Below are 23655 nucleotides of genomic sequence, written 5' to 3' on the forward strand. Positions count from 1 at the left end.
AGCTGTTCAGTTAGAGAAAAACACAACTCTAAATGAAATGTAAATTGCCCAAAGCTCATGGTTTCTTTCTAGTCATGGTTTCTTTCGTTTTTCTTCTTTACCCTGACACTCTGCTTACTTGCCTAGATGCTACTGGCCTGAAAAAAAAAATGCCTGAAAAGTACAGTGACGTACAGCTTCAAAATAAGTGAAAACACTGAACAGCTGGGAAACCACCACAACAGATAGAAATGAAGTGAGAATCAGAGGAGCTATTGGTTCAAAATATATTTACTGTGAGCCTACTGTGCTGGGAACTATTCTTAGTACTTGGGATACATTGCAGAACAAAACACACAAAGATCCTGTCTTTGTGGAGTTTGTATTCCAACTATTCCTAAGCAGAGGCTTTGGGGAAACAGTGAAGACTAGCAAATAACAGAGTGTACTGAGTATAGAGTGTATACAGTAACTGCAGCCCTAAATAAAGTAAAGCAAGAAAGTTTAAGCAGATTAGGCTAATGCAATCTAGAGCATTAACAATATTTGAAAGCTTCTAGTAAAATTTATGAACCAGGACTCTAGAAGGAAGACATTTTTTAAATGTAAAAATAGCAGCATTATCATAAAACCAAAAACGTAAATGCAACCTAAGTATCCCTGATGGATGAATGGATAAACAAAATGTGGTATGTGCATGCAATGGAATATTATTCAACCTTGAAAAAGGAGATTCGGCTACATGCTACAACATGGATGAACCTTGAAAACATTGTGTTAAGTGAAATAAGCCAGTCATAAAAAGATAAATACTGTTTGATTTCACTTATATGAGGTACCTAGGGTAAGTCAAGTTCCTAGAGATAAAAAATAAATGACTGTAAGAGGCTGGGGGAGGGGGGAAAAGAGGAGTTATTGTTCATGGGTATAGTTTCAGTTTTGTAAGATGAAAAGATTTCTGGAGGTTGGTCACACAACAGTGTAAATGTACTTTACTGAACTGTTTGTTTATAAATGATTATAAGTTTTACATGTGTTTTACTACAACTAAAAAAAATCTGAAAGATAAAAATTAATGAGCTAATACAAATAATAGAGACATTAAACAATTTTGAAGAGGTAAACCATAAACATACTGTAATCAGAGAAACAGAACCTGCACATGTAGAAGAATCAAAAAGCATTTTGATTAACAGCAAATGCCTGTTAGTATCATCCAAACTGTGTAAGTGCTGAAAGGAGATGCTGAATCGAGAAAAATTAGCAGTCAAGTGAGAAGCCAGACTTTGAAGGAGAGAAAGCTGCAGGCATTTCAGGCAGAGGACATAACATAAACCTAAGTGAAAACACATAGCAGCTGTATGACAGAGAGTCCTTGGAAGACAATAAGGAAGAAATGGTTAAAAAATTGTATGTAATACTGAATATTAGGCCAAAATATTTGCTGTAGCAAGAAACCTAATAACGGTGACCTTGGAAAAGTAGAACAGTGTAGAATGTTAGAGAAGTCAGAGAAGAGGCTTTAAGAGTAATGTAGGCCCAAGATAAAAGGGTGGGAGTGACCTGCACATACAGAACAGTAGGTACATTAAAAACTATTAGAAAAGAAGAATGAGCAAAACTGGGATAGTAGCCAGAGAGAGCAAAGACAAAATCAAATTATTTAAATGTCAACCTGTGGATCCAGGAATACGATGGCTCTATTAACATTAGAAGGGTATTTGTTACGATGGAAGGAAAGGTTAATTAAGTGTTGACATTTTACATTAAAGAGATTTTTGTGGGTACCTAAATAAAGATGACCTAGAGAGGACATAAGAAGATGTACAGGGACCAGAGTTTGAGAGAGCAGGTATTTCAGTGAGGTTCACCCACAAAGGCTCTCCCATGGACTGTGGTTTTCACAGAGCTTATTTAAGATAATGTATCTACCATACTCTCTGAAATTTCTGCAAGGGAAGTTGAATCTAGTCATCAGAGGATTTCTTCAGGAGAAGAGATAAAAGAGTAGAAAAGATATACTGGTGGTTTACTAGTCACTCTGGGTAGTTAATTGGTTAAATAGCAAGGAAGACAACAGAATCAATGGTTTATTTAGTCCATCAGTAAGAGACTCTAGACTTCAGATTTATCTTAGAGTAATTTAAACTTTTCCTACATGTCCATGACATTAAAATGTCCAAAGCTACTTATCTTGTTCTAATTTTCACCTGATATTTTTCCTGATGTTTTCAGGATTATAGAATGTGTATAACATGATTATGCAATCCTTCAATTTTTTTTTTTTTTTTTTTTTTTGAGACGGAGTTTAGCTCCTGTTACCCAGGCTGGAGTGCAATGGCGTGATCTCAGCTCACTGCCACCTCCACCTCCTGGGTTCAGGCAATTCTCCTGCCTCAGCCTCCCGAGTAGCTGGGATTACAGGTACGCGCCACCATGCCCAGCTAATTTGTTGTATTTTTAGTAGAGACGGGGTTTCACCATGTTGACCAGGATGGTCTCAATCTGTTGACCTCGTGATCCATCCGCCTCGGCCTCCCAAAGTGCTGGGATTACAGGCTTGAACCACCGCGCCCATCCACAATCCTTCAATTTAACATACTCGGAGGAGGAGTGAATAATAAACTTTGGTAACATCCCTTCGTTCATACTATTTTTTGTCTTGCATTTCTGTTAAACATACATATTTAGGATTCGCTCGGATTTTTAACCACTATATTCCAACGCTAATTATAGTCTCTTACTTACTGGCAATAGAAGGCTAATGTGGTAGTGTTCTTAAGGATTCAGGAATTTTATTCAAAAGCATTTTGAGCTCCATTTGCCTTTGATGTTAGCGTCCAGTTTCTGAAATTTGCCCAGATCGGCGAAGGGGATGGGGGTGTGGTCTTACTATTTCCTGAAGCTCAGATGCCACAGCAGAGTCCTTTTAGAGACATCTTGATTCTATTAGAATTTGCAGGTCAAAGGGCAGGTCCAACTGGCCTGGTAGTTGAAAGCACCAGGGATAGAGTGAATAGACTACTGTAATAACTTGAAGTTAGATTTCTGCTGCTACCTACTCATTATGCTAGTAATGTGCATGTTGGTCATGCAGGGGGCGATTACTAACCACTTTGAAAGGTTTTGCGTCCACATTTTTATTTAACTGTGGAAAAGAAAGGAACAGAACACAGAGAATAATTTGACAGGAAGAGCATTATAGTTCTTATTTTGCCCTGGGCTTGTGGCATACATTTATTACCGTTCACATTTTACGTGCTTGTATTACTCCCTAGGGACTCATGGGAATGAGGTCAGAATGTGCTACACTAGCAAGTCTCCTCTTTGTGGATAGTCTTTAGTTAGTAAAGCTCTTAAAGTCAGTGATTAATTCCCTTTAAGGTTCAATTTATTTAAATCAGTATTAGAATAGGTGATCTCAAACCATTGACTCATATTAAAAGAAGTTATAAAAAGGACTTATTTCTGGTAATTTTTATTTTCTTTATAGTTCTTTGTATCTTTCAGTTTTTCTTCAATGACTGTGTACTACTTTTATCAGATAATACTTTTTTTTTCAAAGAAGCAATTATATTGAGGAGACAGCTACTAAAATAAGATTCTTTTTTAATTTGCTTTTTTTTCCCACTGAATTCCATTCCCTCTGAAAAGCAGAGTATTTTTAACAAAATTTTTGAGTTTAGACACTCTCAAGTGTGCCATGTAAAACTTCATCATGTAAGTTCAACTATACCATATGGTCCTTTCTATGAGATGTATTAAAGGAACAACAACTTTTTCCTATTCCCTAAAAGTCATGGCTGTTGTTACTGTTTACTAGCTTTCACATTCTTGCCTATCTTCCAAATTTTTTCCAAGAAGTTATTCTCCCTCACAGTATCCACTTCACATGCCAAAATGGTAACCAAGAGAACAATATTGTCTTAGTCCTTTTTGGAAAATGAAAGAAAAACCTAAAAGCTAGTATACCTATCGAAGATAGACATTACTCAGAATTTATATGATTATATTTATAATATATAACCAAAACATTTTATTCTCTTGACTGTGAATTGCCCTTCTTAGGCACCTACACATGTAGAAATCAATATTGGGAGTATACATTTTAAATGGAAAGGACAAAGACATGATAATCCGTTGGGGAATTTTTAGAGGATGAGAGCCGTGGCCATAGAGAAAATTTGATTCTGTACACTCCATAGCATATTATGGCTTAGTAAAAAATAGCATCAATGAAATAAAATCTCTATTTGAATTGCATAAAAGATATTTCAAATTATGTATCTTTTTTTTATTATATATCTTATTAAAAAGACATTATTCCAGTGGCTCAGACTCCAATGCCACATTCTTTAAAACTTTGAAATTAGAAATCTAAATTGTCATGTGTTATATGGTGATTTGCAAATTTGACATTTTACCCCAGAGATTAACTGTACCACACTAGCTGGCCAATCATACCATTTATGAGAGTTTGGAATGCAGTCAAGAAGCTTCAACAATATGGAATCATTTTTACTATGTCATATTATGATGTTTTAAGCACAAAATAGCCCTCACCGATCACCTTTGTAGTTTGCATTCAGCAAAGGTGCTGATATTTCAATCTAATTAGATAGTCATTTATCTGTCATTCATCTTCTGCTGCTGATAGTTCAGTCTAATTAGATAAAGTAATTCATTTGTCATTCATCTTCTTCTGCTTGCCTGCTACTATATGTATGATTCTGACTATTGGTGCATAGAAATGTAGCACCCTCATTGGGAAAGCATGCTTCTTATTCCAACTTTGTCAGTCTTTGAGCTTCCCGAAAGGGAACAGATGACCACAATCAACAGGAAACTGCATAGTTAGACCATCTTGAACTCTTTCACCTTTGAGCTTGTTTCACCACTTAACATATTTTTTTCAAGTGGTCAGTGGATATATTTAGACTGTCATTATCCCTTTAGCTTTGACTGGATCCTCGTAGTATAAGTTGCCTGCCATTTCTTAGAATTGCATAGTGTGGGGACAGTGCATTGAGAATCTTCTCTCCTCTTCCAGCAGCAAAACTAGTGAAACAAATCTTTATTTCCTTAATGTAAACTGAGTATACACCTTCCATTTGTTAGTATTGCTTTCAGAGTTGAGTATACCTACGCATCCAGAATAAAGAATATCCATTAGAATATTCAGTAGATAGTCTTTCAGTTTGTGGCTGAACTAAAACTCTTCCATATGACTGCTATTGAAGCTCAATTATCTTAACAAAAGACAGAAGCAAGGATAAACTTGGGCAATGCTTCTCAGATTCAGCATTTCCTCAGGTCAAAAGCTCAGGCCACTTATATAGTTCCTATAAATCAAATATGTCTTCTTTCATAAAAGATGAGCTACTGAGAAATACATTTTAGATTATGAAACTAATTGTTCAACAACTTCATTCTGATTATTTTGTAAATTTCTTACATCAGCCTCCCCACTAAGTTCACCTTTTTTTCCTTTTGGACATAAACCATAAAGTAATTATTAGCTAAACCACAAGGAATCAGTAAAGTTTAAATTACTGTTTCAAAATGTGCAGATCATTGCCAATAAAGCCACAACTGCAAACTTAATTGCATTGATGAGATTAAAAGAATGATTCATGTTCATAATGCTCCAGGAATAGATGGCTCTGTTTCTATATCCACTGTATTAAAGTTTGCAATTTGTTGTACACTGTATGCATGAAAATGCTTTCAGCGTCAGTAATGCCTTCGTTTGTTTGGAAGCTACAGAATAATTATCAAAGGAATAAGTTAAATGGATAAAGCATGTAAGTGACAAGATTAAGAACAAAAAGAAAGTAACTTTTTTTACTTTTTAAGTTCACCTACAACTATATCTAAGAACTCTTTTTTTTAAAAATATGAAATACTAGGTTCTTACTAATATAGTTTTTTTTGAGGTTAACAATTTTATTTTTTGAGATAGGGTCTGACTTTGTTAACCCCACTGGAGTGCGGTTGCACCATCTCAACTCACTGCAACCCGCTTCCCAGGCTCAAGAGATTCTCCTACCTTAGCCTCCCGAATAATGAGTAGCTGGGACCATAGGCATGTGCCACCACGCCCAGCTAATTTTTGGGCGGTCTTTCGTAGATACGGGGTTTTGCCATATTGCCCAAGCTGGTCTCAAACTCCTGGCCTCAAGTGATCCACCCACCTTGCTTTCCTGAAGTGCTGGGATTACAGGCATGGGTCACCGTGCCTGGCCTAAATATTTTTTAAACTTTATTTTATTGTAGTAGGAAGACTTAACATGGGATAAACCCTCTTATTCACTTAAGTGTATAATACATTATTGTTAATTATAGAAAGAATGTCATACAGAAGATCTCTAGAATTTACTCATCCTACATAACTTAGGCTTTACGCCCATTGATTAGCAACTCCCCATTTTCCCCTCTCTCCTCTCCCTTATGACCACCATTCTACTCTCTGTTCACATGAGTTTGACTATTTTAGATACCTCATGTAAATGGAAACATGCAGTATTTGTCTTTCTGTGACTGGCTTATTTCACTTAGCATAATATAGGGGAACTTTTTGAGGTAGCAATATAACATGATAAAGACATTTAGAGTCAGAATAGCCTGAACAGGATTCTTGGTTGCACCATTTACTACAAGTGTGAACTTGGGCAAGCTGTGTAAACTCTTAAAGTCTTGGTTTTATCACCCTGAAAATGGAGGTAATGATAATAGTAACTTCAAAGAATTGTTAGAAGGTGTAAATCACACTGTTGGCATTTTCTTTCTTTTGTAGGCAAGAGGCTCTTCTGGCTGCCATTAGTGAAAAAGATGCCAATATAGCCCTCTTGGAGCTTTCATCCTCTAAGAAAAAGACCCAAGAGGAAGTGGCTGCACTGAAGCGGGAGAAGGATCGTCTAGTACAGCAACTTAAGCAGCAGGTATTATTAAATGCCAGGAGGAGGGTCGGTGGGGTCAGCTTTCACAGCATTCTCTACACAGGTCTTTGCCAACTTGTACTTTAAGGTCTCATGTTTCATATTAGACATCTGATAATTAGATCTAGTTAATTTCCATCATCAGAGACTTTATCTCCACAAATCTGTGGCTGTGTCTAGGAAATGCAGATTATTTTTGGTAAGAGGGCTATTTTGGACAATGTCACACAGGTCTTCTATGAGGATGTTTTTAAACTTTGTACAGTGGATTGTAGAAATCAGTGAAATTAGCCCATTTGACATGAAAAGGCTTTTTTTTTTTTTTGACATCCAATGATTTCTGTGACAGCAGGTACTAAGGATATTTTCATTAAAAGATTTTCAGTTATTCAGGATTAGGTAAGCTCTGAAGATAAGAACAAAGGGTTGGCCCTTTTCTTTTCCAGCCTAAACGCTCTCAAAATTTAATGCTTAATATTCATGTAATAACTTTTGTTTGTCAAAATAAAAGCTTAAAGTGTCCCCTTTGATGATGGTTGCACAACAGTATGAATGTACCTAATACACAAAACGGTCAGTTTAAAAATGGTTACAATGATAACATTTTATGTTAGACATATTTTTACCACAATAAAAAAAAATGGGGAAAAACATTTCCCTTTGAAAATAAGGAGAGTGCCGGCTGTTTACTTCAGAGCCCTGCTTGGACTTCAGTGCTCTTCATTGAGTGCTCCTGGCTGTGCGCAGCGTCCGCATCCCAGCCTCTGTGACCATACCCTGCATTCCTGGTCACGTTGTCTTTACATTTTGGCTGCCCAGGTGTGCTCTTTTCCCTCAAGTAATGAGACCAAGAAAGAGCTTTTCAAGTGAATAAATTCTTTTTTTTCTATATTTGGAGGTCAGTCACCAATTGATGGTATTTTGGCATATGTTTATATTAACAAGAATCAGTATTTAAACAACGAAGTTATTTTCTCTGTGGGTCAAATTAAAACTGCTTAGAAATAGACTTTATATGTATTTATGTTGCACACTTTGCGAGAAAATACCAAAAGATTTTCCTTTTCTGCAGGATGGCTAGCTGACTAGCAAAAAGTAACCCATTGCTCATTCACAGGTGAAAGAAAACTTTTCCAGGGTCCTAAAATACTTTTTAATAAGAAGAGGACATCATCTAATATTTTGACTACCTGTTATATAAAATAGGAAGAATGTCCTTATTATTAAAGACATCTGTCCAGTAGTTGGAAACTGAAATTTGGCTTAGCAATATCAGTTAAATAGTTAGTCTTGAATACATAGGCATATGATTTAAGCAGTTTATGATCCTTTTACTTAAGACACCGGCTAGAATAGAATATCCAGCAGACCAGAATACCATACCTCATTTGTAGTGGTTTTTGATTACTGGTCTCTGAAGACTGTATGTTTTCATTATATGAAAATTAAGGAAATTGGCCGGGCATAGTGACTCACACCTGTAATTCCAGCACTTTGGGAGGCTGAGGCCAGCAGATCACGAGGTCAGGAGATTGAGATCATCCTGGCCAACATGGTGAAACCCCATCTCTATCAAAACTAAAAAAATTAGCTGGGTGTGGTGGCACACACCTGTAGTGCCATCTACTTGGGAGGCTGAGGCAGGAGAATCTTGAGCCCAGGAGGTGGAGGTTGCAGTGAGCTGAGATCACACCACGATGCTCTAGCCTGGTAACAGAGCAAGACTCCATCTCAACAAAAAAAAGAAAAGAAAATGTTAAAAATTAATTAATCTATGAGCTTATAATCTTAGAAGGAAGTACCTAAAAAAATTCTCAGTGTCTTTATATCAGATTAAATGGCTTGAATTTTCTGTAGTGATGTGCCCTTTATAAAGAGAAAAATAATAACAGTTCTCAGGAGTCCTTCCTCTAGTCTTCTCCTGTCTCCCTTTCACGTTCCTGCCCTTTCAAAATGTATCTGGATGCTGTGAGCAAGAAGGAAGGAAGGAGTCTTGCCAAAGGCATTTGATTCCTTAATTCCTCCAAGAGTGTGTACTAACTTTTGGACAAGGGAGCAGCCTTTTGGAAAGAGGATATGGTATCAATGTTGTTTTAATTTAAAGCTTCTAGTACTTGAATTGCTGGAATGTGCCTCAATCTAAAGGCTATTTCCTAACAGGGAAGCAGTCAGCATTGACCAGGCTTTCCAGCAAATGGAGCTGCCTGATAGGCTCTTGGCATTCACATGTGATTCCTATCGTCAGAAAGAGGTGAAGCAATGAGGGATATATAGATTTGGGGGTCACCTTCTAATATGGTCCCAATTTACTTATCCCCTCTCACCACCCCCCACCCTGCCCCCTGCAGGGTAACTTCTTGACTCATTCATGGCAAAGCAGCACTTGGAAAGGCTGCATCAGAGGAAGGGGCCAGGGACAATGAAAAAAATAAAAACTAAAGGTTGTCTAACAAACTCCAGATGTTCTGTGGTGGGTGCCAACCAGTGTGTTTAGACCTTAAGTCATGAAGAAGAACCCCTGCTGTGATTGTCAAGCCCCCGCACGAGATTTAACGTAAACTCAGATAGAACCCTGGAAAGCATTAATACAATCTGTTTAGTCACAGCAGCTGTCACAAGATGGCCTTTCTATCAGCATTATTTTCTTCTTTTCACCTCCAGAATTTTACAACCTCCATATTGTATTGGTTGCTAGTGTGAAATCTTGCTTTGCCCTTATGCGCTCTACACAGTTGTGTCATAGGCAGGCTGGGCTTTGCAAGACAGGCTAGGATTTTTTTTTCTGTTTTTAAGCATCAGCTATACAGTATAAAAGTAAAGGCTACAAACTTAAACTGGTTTGGTTTGAATCTGGTTAATCTCATTTACAACTGCAATTTTGTAATCCTCTACATCAGAATTAATTTTCATACAATATATTATTTGATTCCAGTCTTTTATAGGCATGAGGGATAAAAGGCACAGTACTGGTCTTAAAGGAACTCAGGCTAATGCATAAAACATTGGTTGTTCTAGACATTTGGCAGAACCATTCTGTATTAGTCCATTTTCACACTTCTCTAAAGAACTACCTGAGACTGGGTAATTTATAAAGAAAAGAGGTTTACTTGACTCACAGATCCACATGGCGGGGGGAGGCCTCAGGAAACTTACAATCATGGCACTCAGGCTAATGCATAAAACATTGGTTGTTCTAGACATTTGGCAGAACCATTCTGTATTAGTCCATTTTCACACTTCTCTAAAGAACTACCTGAGACTGGGTAATTTATAAAGAAAAGAGGTTTACTTGACTCACAGATCCACATGGCGGGGGGAGGCCTCAGGAAACTTACAATCATGGCACAAGTTGAAGGGAAAGCTAAGCACATCTTACATGATGGCAGGAGAGAGAGTGCGATCAAGCAGGGAACTGCCACACACTTTTAAACCATCAGATCTTATGAGAACTCACCATCTCGACAACAGCAAAGTGGATATCTGCCACCAGTGTCCAGTCACCTCCCACCAGGCCACTCCCTTGACACATGGGTATTACAATTCAAGGTGAGATGTGGGTGGGGACACAGAGCCGAATCATATCACATTCTGTAGATGGTAGTCCTGGCCTTCCCATCTTTTTGTACTGACAGCTTTAGCAGGTCATCCAAACATTATGTAACTTATTTACCCATTTACTTCAGATTCAGCCCACAGAGTTGGTGTGAAATTAAATAAGATAGCAAATCTAAAGTGCTTAGAATCCCCATTTCCGTTCCCTGTCACTGATAGCCCTGTTCACAGTGAGAACTGTGGCATAGGTGACACATGGTACATTGTACATTGAGAGAGGGGTCGTCTCTGTAAATATGGCCCTCATTCTTGGTTGTCTCTAACAACTTTATTTAATGTGCAGACCAACATAGTGTTCAGAATTACACAACTAGCACATGGTGTTCCACTTCTCTCAGGAAAAATATATTTCTCAGGGCAGTTAGGAAAAAGAGTAGAGGTACTTTTTATCCTTCCTGTTTTCCCACTTGTTCTTTTTAATGATATGGCTTTAATATAGAATTTTAAAAAATAATTCTAAATTCTAATATGTCTTTCTTAAATCTTACATTTTTATCACTGAAGAACATTTAAATGCCCATCTGCCTGAAGTCCTCAAGTTTAGGAAAATGATAACTCCCAAGCATACACTCCATCTCACTTGCCTTCTAGTTCTGTGATTTTCCCCGTGTTACCTCTCTGTTCCATTTATCCCTGAGTAGTATAACTTTCCAGAATTCTGTGAAAATAAAGCAGTGACAGTAATGGCCACCATGTACCATTTGACTGTAGCATGTGGGGCACAAGGGCTTTCTATCACAGGATCTTCCCTACAAGTCTGGATAGTATCTTCATTATGTAGAGGAAGCACTTCAGACCACAATAAAAAGGTTAAATTGTGGCTAAATTTCCACAAATTATAGAAATAGTGGGCCCAGAATAGAATTGATTCTCTTCTTACTGTTCCTCTCTTATGTGAAGATTCCAGACAGTTAGCAATTAGATCGTATTAGAATTAGAATAATACACACAATGCTATTTTATGTTTTTATGATACTCATTTGTTCCCCTGAAAGATAGAAAAGGGTACTCTAAGAACCAGAAACAAAAAAGAAATGGTGTGATTTGTTTTCCTTTTCACTGTTCCAGGCTGAGCATCACATTACTGTACACGCAGTCTTTCTCTAGACCTCCCAGCACTACTTTCTTGAGATTACATCAGGTGATCCAGTTGGTGTTGGGAATGACCCCATATTCTTCAGTCAAGTATTTCCATAGAGTAGTTTTCTACTGTGTTATGTGTATTTTACTTGTTTAATCCTCCCAAGACTGCTTTATTTCCCTAATCGCTAAGTTCTTGTTGGAAAGAGTATTTCACTGTTGCCCCAAGTACTTTCAGTAGGTATAGTATGAAAAAATACCTGAATCCAGTGAATAATATTTTGAGTAACTGTCTTTTATTAACTTCTGTCCACTATCTAGTTAACAATTTTTAGTCTTTCTTGTGGGGCTGCATATGATACCTTGTATCATACCTTTACTCTTACTTACTGTTTCATCAGGTAAAGCTGCATACTTTGACATTTGCTGATTAGGTCGGGAAAACCAGCCTATGCTTTGAATTGGCCATTTCTGCAATCTAGCAGACATTCTAACACACCTTCACTCATCTGTGAACCCACATTTGTACATGCTTTCACACTTCTCCATCCCTATTATTATGCTGGTTACTACAATAACAGGATTCAAGGCTCTGTCCACATATCCCACTCAGAAACAATTTGTCCTATTATGCGGACTCACTATCTTTTGATTCACTTATTTAGGATTATTTTACTCCCTCGTTGTTAGTAAATAGAAAATGTATATAGATTAATGCCTTTCTTATTTTGATTTTAACCTCTTCTCACATGATGTCGGGCTGGCCATTGGCCTACCTTTAAATTGCCATCTTTTCCTCCTTGTGGCATTGAAGGCCAATGTCTGTTGGCATGGTGTACTAATTATGAAGTTATGGTTGAGAAGACACTCTAGGCACTTGAAACTTTCCAAATAAATCTACTCAGATTAAAATTTCCCAGGATTTTTTATGGTACAAAGGAGAATACCTTTTTGAAGGTTCAGTAAACTCTCTGTTTAGAACAGAGGGTTATGACAACAATAAAATATCTGTTTCAGCTTCAATTTTGGTGCACGTGTTCTTTGATCACATCTTTTATGAGAGAATGCAGTTTTAGTATCCATTCTTCTCTAGCCAAACTCAAATCATTTTACTGGTTTGAAATGTGTCTTCCTTTTCCTATCTCGAAGTTTTGAGTAAAGAATAGAAAATGTTTTGTATATGAAAAATGTGACTTGTTCTTATTTACCAAAATTTAGGAAGAACTGGCTTAACATTGATCTGAAGAATTTAAGGGTCAGATACTTTTTTTAAAAAATGCTCAAATTTGGTTTTTAAATTCTTAGCCCAGGGTCCTGACCCCTCCTCACTGGAGCAATATTTAGAACCACCAAGTTAGAAGGCAATAAATAATCAGATTCTTATCTGTCAAACTAATTGTTGGCTCTCTGTAGTATATATGAATTGTTTTTGAACAAAGCTAAAATCCTTTGAAGATATACTAATAATCTAATATGAACTCAGTTTGATGAAAATCACCTTTTGGGACTTATTTTGTTCTGTGAAAAAACAATTGTTATATGAAAAAGTCTCCTAACTAGCCAAGAAAATACATCTGTCTGTAGTCTACTTAGTGATTTAAAGGCTTTTCCTTATGAATGAAACCCATGATGGAAGCTTGTTGCCAGTAAGAATAATGGAGAATCAACTTTTAAAGCCACATACATGATGTAGAATCTCAAGTTGCCATTATTCTATATTGTAATGGTGAGCCAGAGAGACAAGTGTGTCTAGTCAGTCTTATTAACTACTTTCTACAGCAGTCTTCCCTTCCTTTTCTTTGTCCTATTTTCTGAACCAACAGAGGACTTAATTTTCTTACAGAGGCAGGAAGTTAAGACTTAAAATTTAAGGGATATGAGGGTAGAGTATACCTTTGACTGGTTACATTATTGCATCTGAACCTTCAGATGACATCCTGAAATAAATTGCATAGAGTATTTTCTACCTATGATTCCCATTAGGGGCTTCGTGGTTTTGATAAATACACTATCAAAGGGAAGTACATCACAAAGAACACTACTTTCAGGCCAAATATTGACTAATTTAGGAAATATATTATGTGATATTTTGATCTAATTTTTCACTTTCAGTTTGTTGCTGTAACACACATAGGGAGGTTTTTAAATACATGTATTTTAGATTTACGCTGTTCATAAATTCCCATAAATACAAAAAGGGGTCTACTTAGCTAGATCTTTCAGTTCATTGAGTACATTCTCCACTTTCCACACAACTGTAGGTGACATTGTTGCTAAAGTTCTGGTACTGAATATCAAGGATCCCAGTAACAAGCTCCTCACTTCCTTTAAGATCCAGTGGCAGCTTCCTAAAAGCCCCTATTTCGGCGAACAGCCAATTCAAGGCACTTTAGGTCTGCGCTGGTACTCTCCTCAGAATCTTTCCATGTCTTCCAGCTTCCACCCACCGTCCAGCTCCAAAGCCACACCGGGATTTTAAGTTTTTGTTACAGAATTACCTCATTCCCAGTTATACCAAAATCTATTAGTTATCTATTACTGCATAAAAATTACCCTTAACTTAGTGGCTTAAAGTAATAACTATTGTCTCACACAGTGACTGAAGATCAGGAATCTATCTGTAAGCAGTTTAGCAGGTGGTTCTGACTCAGGGTCCCTTATGAGTTTGTAGTCAGGCTCTTGGCTAAGTATTCAGTCATCTGAAGGCTAGGGATGGAGGACCCACTTCCAATTCATTCATTCATTCAGCTATAGAGCATTTATTGCAAACAAAATTGAGGTAAAAGAAGCTGACCCAGAACCCACACCCACCCAGGCTGGGGCTATCTCTACTTGTCCCCACATCAGACCCCAAGCACCTCGGGCCCAAAGCAGTCCCCGGAGGACAAATAGGCCTGGCACACTGAGGTAGCTGTATCTTAAGCCCCAGCAACTCCCCAGGGTTGCCCAATTCCCATGCAGATCCCTGTCTGGAGGGGAGGAGGAGGGAGAGGCAGGCAGGTGGAGCCCCGGCTTCATGTGGGGCACACCCCATGCCCCAACAAACATTCCAGCCTCTTAGCCTAGGTGCTTTCCCACCTGTCCACCTAGCCAGCCATGGGGCGGCCATCAGAGGTGGCATGTTGTGGTGAGAGGTCACTGCTGCTCCAGGCGGTCCACGGTCACCCCCTGGGAGGCCAGCTCAACCAGCACATTCTGCAGGTAGTTGAGGTCATGGTGGCCATGGCCTCTCATGTTGCACTAGATCTCATTCCACAGCACAGTGTGGGTCTCGCCCATCGTGCTAGACATGCCCACTGTGAAGCTGAGCCGCCCCTTCCGGGCCACATTCAGGAGTTCCAGGACCTTGCGGCTCTGGGCTTTGTCTGGAGGGTAGCACTGGCGGGAAACCCTCTGGTGGTGAACAGCTTTCCAGGGTTGGGATGCTCGGGGCCCTGAATGCGGTGTGGAATGTTCTAAACTATGAGGATGGTCCCGCAGTCCTCGTGGCCAGGGAGTGACATCTGGAACCTTAACACCTCCATTTTCTCCTGGGGCTGGGTTCCTTTTCTCTCTTCAGAGATAGTTTGGCTCTCCACCATATGGACTCCTCTGTAAGGTTACTTAGGACATGACAGCCAGCCTTTCCAGAAAAGTGACGCAAGAGGGAAAAAGAGCATCCAAAATGGAATTCCAGAATGGAATATCCTAACCTCAGAAGTGACATACCATCACTTCTACCTTATTCTGTTGATCACACAGACCAATCCTTATGGGAAGGGACAGCACAGTGATATGAATACTTGGAGACAGTATTCTCGCAAGCCATCCTGAAGGCTGACTACTGCAGCAAGTGCATGAATAAACAAATTTGGTATGTTCATGCAATTAAATGCTGCTTAGCAGTAGATAGAAATGAGCTACAAATACACAACAGGCTGGATGAACCGCAGAGATACACTGAGCAAAAATGGAGACACAGGAAAGTACATACTATATGATTCCACCATACTAAATAGTGTAAGAAAGCAGATCAGACAGCAAAGCAGGACTTACTTCATCTTTTCTTACCCTCCTCAACTCACTTGAGGGACCTGCAGGGGGAAAGGGACAAGTTCCATTCTCTTTCACTCCTCTGCTTTCTTCATCCTCTGATGCTGCTTCTCTGGCCAACATTGTTTCCTTTGGGGCGAAGCAGCAGCCAAAAGACAAACCTGCAAGCTTTCTGTAACATCACTTGACCCACAGAAAGCTCAGGCATCCTTGCCATCCCAAATGGTGAGAATATGGGCCGCCTTGGTACTTCTGTTTCCATCTGCCATCTGTCTCCTCCTCAGATAAGCACAAGGTAAATGAACAAGTCTGATGCCTAAGTAGATGTGAAACGAAGGAATGAGATGCCAGTGTCCTTGTCTTGTACTAACACCCAATCTTTAGGAGCGGTTCTCCTTGAGCCCTCTCTCTTAGCTAAGACAAAGGGGACTCTCTTGTCAATGAACACATACTCTCCATTTAACGAGTCCTTCTGCCAGCCTTAGCACTGTGCTCACACCAGTCTTAGACAGACGGATGAAGGGGCACCTGTTGAAGCATTGGACTGCTGACAGTAGTATCTTTTAAGCCACTGGCCACTAAGCTGCCTTTATACATGTTGGTTGCTTACCTCTTTTTTGTCACCAATTCTATAACAACTGGAAAAGCCTATTCATCATACTATTAAAACTGTTTTACATTTTAAAAGAAGATAACATTCTAAAAGAGAGCTCCTGAGTTGTTAGTGAAAAGGAAAATTAAATAGCAAGTGTTACAACAGCTTGAGTGCTACAGAAGCTGTTTGTGGAAAGTAAAATGTTGTAAATGTCTGTTCATCTCTCTTAGTTTAAGTTCTTGATAATGAGGCCAGTCTCTGAGAGCATTTATGTACCCATTTGTTTTATATATAAATCTGTCATTTATAATGTCAGGTGCTTTTTGTATGACTGAACAGACATTCCTCAAAACACATCTAGGTTAGGCACTGCCAGGGCCCCTTTACCTTGCGCTGGAGAGTGCCTGCTTCATATTGTATCTGCTGTGTACATGAGAATCATCCTCCCAGCTGACCTGTATGATATTATCTCCTTGATGGTAACTGTTGTTTTACCCTAGAATATACAAACTTTTGTTAGAATATTCAGAATTTGACAGAAGATTACAATTCAGAAAATTCAGAAGATTACAGTTCAGTCTGTATTTAATAATTCAACAACCCTTATTATTTTATTTATTTTTAAAAGAGACAGAGACTCGCTGTGCTTCCCAGGCTGGAGTGCAGTGTGCGATCATAGCTCCTGGCTTCAAGCCGTCTTCCCACCTTGCCCTCCCAAAGTGCTGAGACTACATACATGAGCCACCACAACTGGCCTCAGTGGCCCTTATTGACTAGTTAATATAAAAATGTTAATCTTTTAAAAATTATTTTATCTCCTTTTAACCCTAAATTTTTGCATATTAAGTACTCAAATGTCTTCCTTTGAACCGTTACAAATACGAAGATCAACTAGATTGTTTCTTCTGATGGTATCTAGATGGTTTTGAAAGGAACTACATGCAAACCATTTTCCATTCACTGTCCTCACTTTTGGAATTGCCCTGTACTTCCTCAGCTTAATCTCCACTTTAAGCTTCTCTTCAAGACTCATCATCATAGGCTGGAATTTCCTAGCCATGAAGTACATATTTTTCCTTATCACTAGCAAAGCCATTCTGTGCTTTTTTTCATTCCAATGTTCATTTTCCCTTGGGCTTAAGTTGAGAAGGAGAAAGGGAGGGAGCAGAGAGAAAGAGAAAGAAACTTTTTACTTGGACTAGAGTTGTTAATTTTATTTATTCTTCATGTTAAGCCAGGTTATTCTTGTTGGTGTGATTATTTGTTCAAATGTAAGAATTCCCATTCTGCAACCATTGCTGTCTTGTTTTCCTGTTTGTATGTACAGTGGTGGTACAATAGAAATAGCATTAAACTGAGTGTCAGGAAACCTGAGCTCTAGATCCAACTCTCTTGATAACTAAGTATATAATCTTGAACATAATAACACCATCAATGAATATAAAACACTTCACACTTTACAAAGTACTCTTCAGATATTTAATCGTGCCTAACCCTAGGGGTGTATGGACCAGGCAGATGTCATAAATAAAAGGAGTGAGTGAAGTGGTTTAAGGCCACAGGAGAAAGAACTGTGATAAACTTGGGGCCACATGCTGTTGTCTAAAGAGGCAGACACTTTTAATTCCAGCTCATTGTGACCATGTAAGACATCCATTTTTCCCTGGAGAATTCAGATTTTTATATAAATCTCTTGATGTTTAACTGTTGGCAACTAATTTGTTTTTTATTTTTTTATAAATCAGGCCACAGAGCTGATTTAATTTTTTTTTTTTTTTAAGCATAAATAAGGCCACAAGCTGCCTAACTCGCCTCTCTGGGCTTTATCTTCCTCATCTATAATATTGGGTGGATAGATCAAATGATTTTAAAGTCTAAAATTCATTATTTTCTATATTTTGATAAATCAACATATTTACCTGTAGCTGTATCATCTGCTAAGTACTGACGTTAAGAGTTTTAAAAGAATCAATCATAAAGCATAAGAAAACTTGTGTAAAGTTTAAATCTGTCTATAGAAATTCACTTTTTTAATGAAAGTATTACTACTTTTACTAAAAAAGTATTGCATTTTGAAGATGAAAAAATCCTGGGTTTGTTTTAATCCTTCAAAAAAATGGATCATATTTTGATGAATTCTGCTTGATTGGAGTTATTAATAAGTAAAAAGTCCAGAGGCTGGGAATGTGGGAAACCTGGGTTTATCCCATTCTCCTTTCATCCATCTGTTGCATTTTTTTGTCATCAATTCCAGATGTAGGAAAATCCCTCACAAAATTTGATAAGACTCTTCCCTTCACTTCCAGCATCAAATCTAACTTGCCTTTCCTATCGTCAAACTGCTGCCTCTTATGATGCCACAGGGAATTAATTTATAAATCTTCTGAATTTCCTGATCCCTCTTGAATTGTCTCAATGCAGATAAATCAGCCTAGGTTTCCTGCCCGTATGCTCATGCCCTCCTCTCCCTGTTTCTTCTGTGTCTGTCAGGTGGTATGATTTATAGCTGCCTTTCCTGTGCTCACTGACCTTGGTCTGAGGATCTCATTAAGCATATGTAAAACTAGAAAGATTAGTTTGAGGGTCGTTCTCTCCTCCATTAAACTTCTCTTGGTGGGAATCAGTCAGACCAATATATTCCAAAAATCTGTTCCTGCTACCTCTTTTGGTCTCTTGAACTAATTTAGATACTCATTAAAAGTGAATGTGAATTAGCCAGGTGTGGTGGCATGCACCTGTAATCCCAGCTACTAGGGAGGCTGAGGCAGGAGAATCACTTGAAGCTGGGAGGCAGAGGCTGCAGTGAGGCAAGATTCCACCACTGCACTCCAGCCTGGGTGACAGAACAAGACTCCATCACACAAACACAGACAGAAAAAGAAAATGTGGAATTAAATGATATTTGCATTCAAGGACAGGAGGAGTGGTGTTCAACTATTAGGTGTCAGTGAGTGCCGTTTTCAGAAGCTGTAATTTACATGACCAAATGTACTATCAGGTGACTTTCTAGAAAACAGTATTCATGCCATTAGTCATCTCAAAGAAGATAATATTTAAAGTCTAGACAGTTGGGCCCTATTTTGAGTTCTTTATGTGAATCAATTCATTTAATCCTCACTACAGCCCTGAGAGTTGTCCTCATTTTACAGAGAGGGAAAAAGGGTAAGTAACTTGCTCTAAGTCACATAGCTCATAAGATGGGATGAGAGATTAGAAAGGTGTCATTGAAATTTATAGAAAAGAAAATAGTGACTGTTGAAGAAGGAACATCTATCATACATGAAGTTCAATATTTTTCCCCCTACATTTCAAAAATTATATGAAATATAAGAATTTAAAGCAATACATTGTTGAGCTGTAATACCAAAAGAGTATTTGTGGTAGTTGGTTTTCAAGGTAGAGAATGCTTAAAGTGTATGGTATTGCCAGCCTTGTTCCTGAATGGAGCATTTTGAATTGGATATGATGTTTTACCTGGACTTGCATGAAATCACAACCTACTAATGGTTAAATCTAAAATGATGGGTTCTCCAAAAATAATTTTGAACATGTACAGTCTGGGCCTACCTAACTTTTAACGATTTTATTAGAAATATACAAAGAGATTGAATGGATAATACTATGTTTAACTCTACATATGCACGTTACGAGCATACCCAAATTACAGACCTGAAACAAATACCAAACTGTCTCCTGAGACCCAGATTATAAAACACACTTTGAGAAGCCTGGTTGGTTCTCAGTCATTGGCCTGAAACCAAGGATACAGTTGCATCATATTCCCCTATAGTGTTTAACATTTCTTAATTTCAATTTCTGCCAAAAGGAAGATTCTTATAATCAAGTTATCTTTTGTAACAAGTTTCCTCACAGTTACCTTCCTATCTGTCTTATTATTGAGCAACAATAGCCAGGAAGAACTGAAGGAAACCTGGCTTTAAGACTCGTTCTAGTTCAGCTGATTGCCATCTAGAGCTCTCTTTGTATTTAGACATCAAGACAGCAATCATAGCAATGTTCCTTAAGCCTGGATTGTCCTCCTGAATGGTTGATGAAATTACCAGCAACTGACTTGCAGCTGTTCTTATGGCCGTACACTGAAATAACTATTTCTCTTAATACATATTCTAACAATCTGAGACTAAGTGGGTCTCTCACTTTTATGTCATCTGGTAAGATGAGCCGTAACTTAAATATCTTTCTTTTTATTACCATAATGATATACCTATAGAAGAAAAAACATGAGCCATGATTGACAGAAATTACTTGTCAGAGATCATTTCCTCCATTGCTTAAAGCTTCTTGCAATACAGCCTTTAAAAAAAAATTTAATTGAAATACATACAGCCAGGTGTGATGGCTCATGCCTGTAATCCCAGTACTTTGGGAGGGTGAGGCAGGCGAATCACTTGAGATCAAGAGTTTGAGACCAGCCTGGCCAACATGGTGAAACCCGGTCTCTACTAAAAATACAAAAATTAGCCAGCCATGGTAGCACGTGCCTGTAATCCCAGCTACTCCAGAGGCTGAGGCAGGAGGATCGCTTGAACCTGGGAGTTGGAGGTTGCAGTGAGCCAAGATCACGCCACTGCACTCCAGCCTGGGCAACAGAGTAAGACTTTATCTAAAAAAAAAAGAAAGAAAAGAAAAAGAAATACATGCATTAAAAAGTATACATGTCATAAGTATACATGTCAGTGAAATTTTACACATTCATTTAACTAGCTTCTATATCCAGGAAGCAAATTATTACCAACACCCTTGCAACTAGTTCTTACACTTCCTTTTCAGGTACCATCCCCTGCCTATTCCTGCAAGAGGCGCTACTCTACTGAATTCTAACAGTATTGGTTAGTTATATTTTTTAAAAATCTAAATTTAAGATTCTGTGTTAACACAGCAACCAGGGACCCAGAGGCAGAAGCCAATGGAGCCACCACATGCAGAGGGCACAGCCTTGAGCCACAGACAATTATTCTCAGACCTTGAAACCTAATGGAATTTTCTCTGCTGGATTTCAGACTTGCTTGGGACTGATCACCCCTTTTTTTCTTGTTTTTTCCCTTTTGGAATGGGAATGTCTATCATATACTGGTCCCACCGTTGTATTTTGGAAACTGATGACTTGTTTTCTATTTCACATATCCAGAGATGGAGAAGATGAATTATTCTCAGTCTTTGTCATACCCACTTCAGATGAATTAGATAAGAAGGTTTGGGACTTTTGAGTGATGCTACTTAGATAGAATTTTGGATTTAGAGTTGATGCCATAGTGGGTTAAGACTTTATTGGGGATACTGGAATGGGGCGAACATATTTTGTGTGTAAGACAGATATGAATTTGGTGAGACTAGAAGGCAGGCTGTAATAGATTGAATGCCTCCCCAAAACATATACCCTCCCAAACATATAGCCCCAAAAAAACATATGTCCACATCCAAATTCCTATAACCTGTAAATGTAACCATATCTGGATAAAGAGTCTTTGCAAATGGAATTAGATTAAGGATTTCAAGAAAAGGTTATTCTTGATTATCCAGGTGGGGCCCTAGCCCCAATGACAAGTCCTTATAAGAGACAGAAGACAGATACAGAAGATAAGGTGATATAAAGGCAGAGGCAGATATTAGACTGTGTGGCTATGAACCAAGAAATGTCCACAGTCACCGAAGCCAAAAGAGGCAAGGAAGGATTCCCCCTTAGCGTCTCCACAGGGAATGTGGCCCTGCCAACACCTTGCTTTTGGACTTGGGGCCTCTAGAACTGGGGAGAGTAAATTTATGTGGTGTTTATGTTGTTTGTGATCATTTCTTATGGCAGCTCCAGGAAACTAACACATGGAGTAGCTTCTGGAGTTCTTCATGTATGAATATGACAAGCTTGTTGCCCCTGAGTGTATTAGGGTTCCCTTTATTTGAAGGAAAAGGTAAATAAATTATCTCTGCTTAATGATTAGCATTTATTGATAGATATATGCAAAGAAGACATCATTAAGACAGCCTGGGGGCAGAAGAATTCAAATAATATTTTCGGAGAAAGGAGAATACTATCTATCATCATGAATGAGCTAGAAAAGGAGCCTCTTAGGCAGAGGGATCAGTATGGCCAGGGATGCTGAAGCATGAAGCATCATGAGATCAGGGAGCCATACAAAGCTTCTTATTACCAAGTCTGCACTACTCCTAGGCAGTGATGTGAGACTCCAGAGCTAGGAGGGGACAGGTCTTGGAGACCTCTGTATTGACAATGCTGAGAATAGTTTGGACTTGCTTCTGGAGGTAATGCCAAGCCATAGAGAGGCTTTCAGTCTCACTGATGTTTTTAGAGTTTTCCTTTATAGGTAAATCACTCTGGCAGCTAATGGAGGAAGTTAAGGGGAGCCTGGAGTAAGAAGATGGTAAGATTAAAAACAGGGAGACTGTTTAAGAATCTATTCCAGTTACCCAAATATGAAATGATGAGTACAAGAATACAGGGTAGTTGAGATGGAGTAATGTATTCACTAGGCCATTCTGTGTATCAAACACCACCTAATCTTAGTGGCTTAACACAGTAAACACTAATTTCTTGATTATGCAAAGTCCACTGCAGAACTTGCTGACTCTATGAGGAAGTTGTCCTCCATGCAGCAATTCAGTGATCCAACTCTACTTAAAATTTTCTAGTTTAGCTCTTTCAGTATGAGGCCTTCTTGGTCACTGTGGCAAAGGAACAAATACTTGGTGGTTTCCGGGCTGTTTCTTCTGTGTTTAGGCCCCAAGGTCACTACCCACAGACCACTGGCCAGTCAGATGTCTGGTTTGGCCGAGTAAGTGGAAGTGGTCTCCCTAATTAAAATGAGTAATCAAGAAGAAAGACCATATATGGAAGAGAATATAACATGCTTCTTTTTAGTAGAGTTAAACTTGAGGTGATTTATATGCAAATAGATATGTCAAGAAGGTCATTGGCTAGAGATACTCCAGGTAAAGATGAGAGCTAGAAATATTAATTTTGGAGTCATCAAAACAGAAATACTAAACTCATGAAAATGGAATAGCTTACTTAAGAGATAATATAGGCAAGTTATATTTACTTTTTACTGTTTTCTGACATATACTAAAATATTAACACAGGCCATTCTTTTCATCCTTATAGATTATAACTCAATGAGCATATGCCCTCTGTACAGCCTGTTGGCAGTGGATTTCAGAATTGCTTCATTGGATGGGCATTGCTAGAAGTTTTTATTCAGTTCTAGGATTTTTAAGACCTTTTTTTTTATGTCTTACATGTGTTGAAAATGCTTTAGGCATTTATGACACAAGATATTGCAGGTCCACAGCCATTTTGCTGTTTTGATATATAAATTAATAAAGCTCTGTTCCTGGAAATGAGGATAATGCTACATGAATACTCCAAAGAGTTAACATAAATGT

At 38.4% G+C, this 23655-nt stretch overlaps 1 protein-coding gene across 32 annotated transcripts in view; it reads left to right on the forward strand.

Annotated features, from left to right (window-relative positions):
* ERC1 (ELKS/RAB6-interacting/CAST family member 1) overlaps positions 1-23655 on the forward strand; it is a 518863-nt gene that overhangs the window by 383158 nt on the left and 112050 nt on the right. For all 32 annotated transcript variants that reach the window (XR_013522487.1, XR_013522495.1, XR_013522490.1 and 29 more), the window contains one exon: positions 6776-6920. Coding sequence is in view for 16 of the 32 variants with exons in the window: in XM_078338382.1 (XP_078194508.1) it covers positions 6776-6920 (145 nt within the window). In the remaining 16 variants the exon portion in view is untranslated. The remainder of the gene's footprint in view (positions 1-6775; positions 6921-23655) is intronic.

The sequence above is a fragment of the Callithrix jacchus genome, chromosome 9, assembly GCF_049354715.1.
Source record: "Callithrix jacchus isolate 240 chromosome 9, calJac240_pri, whole genome shotgun sequence".
NCBI lineage: Eukaryota > Metazoa > Chordata > Mammalia > Primates > Cebidae > Callithrix > Callithrix jacchus.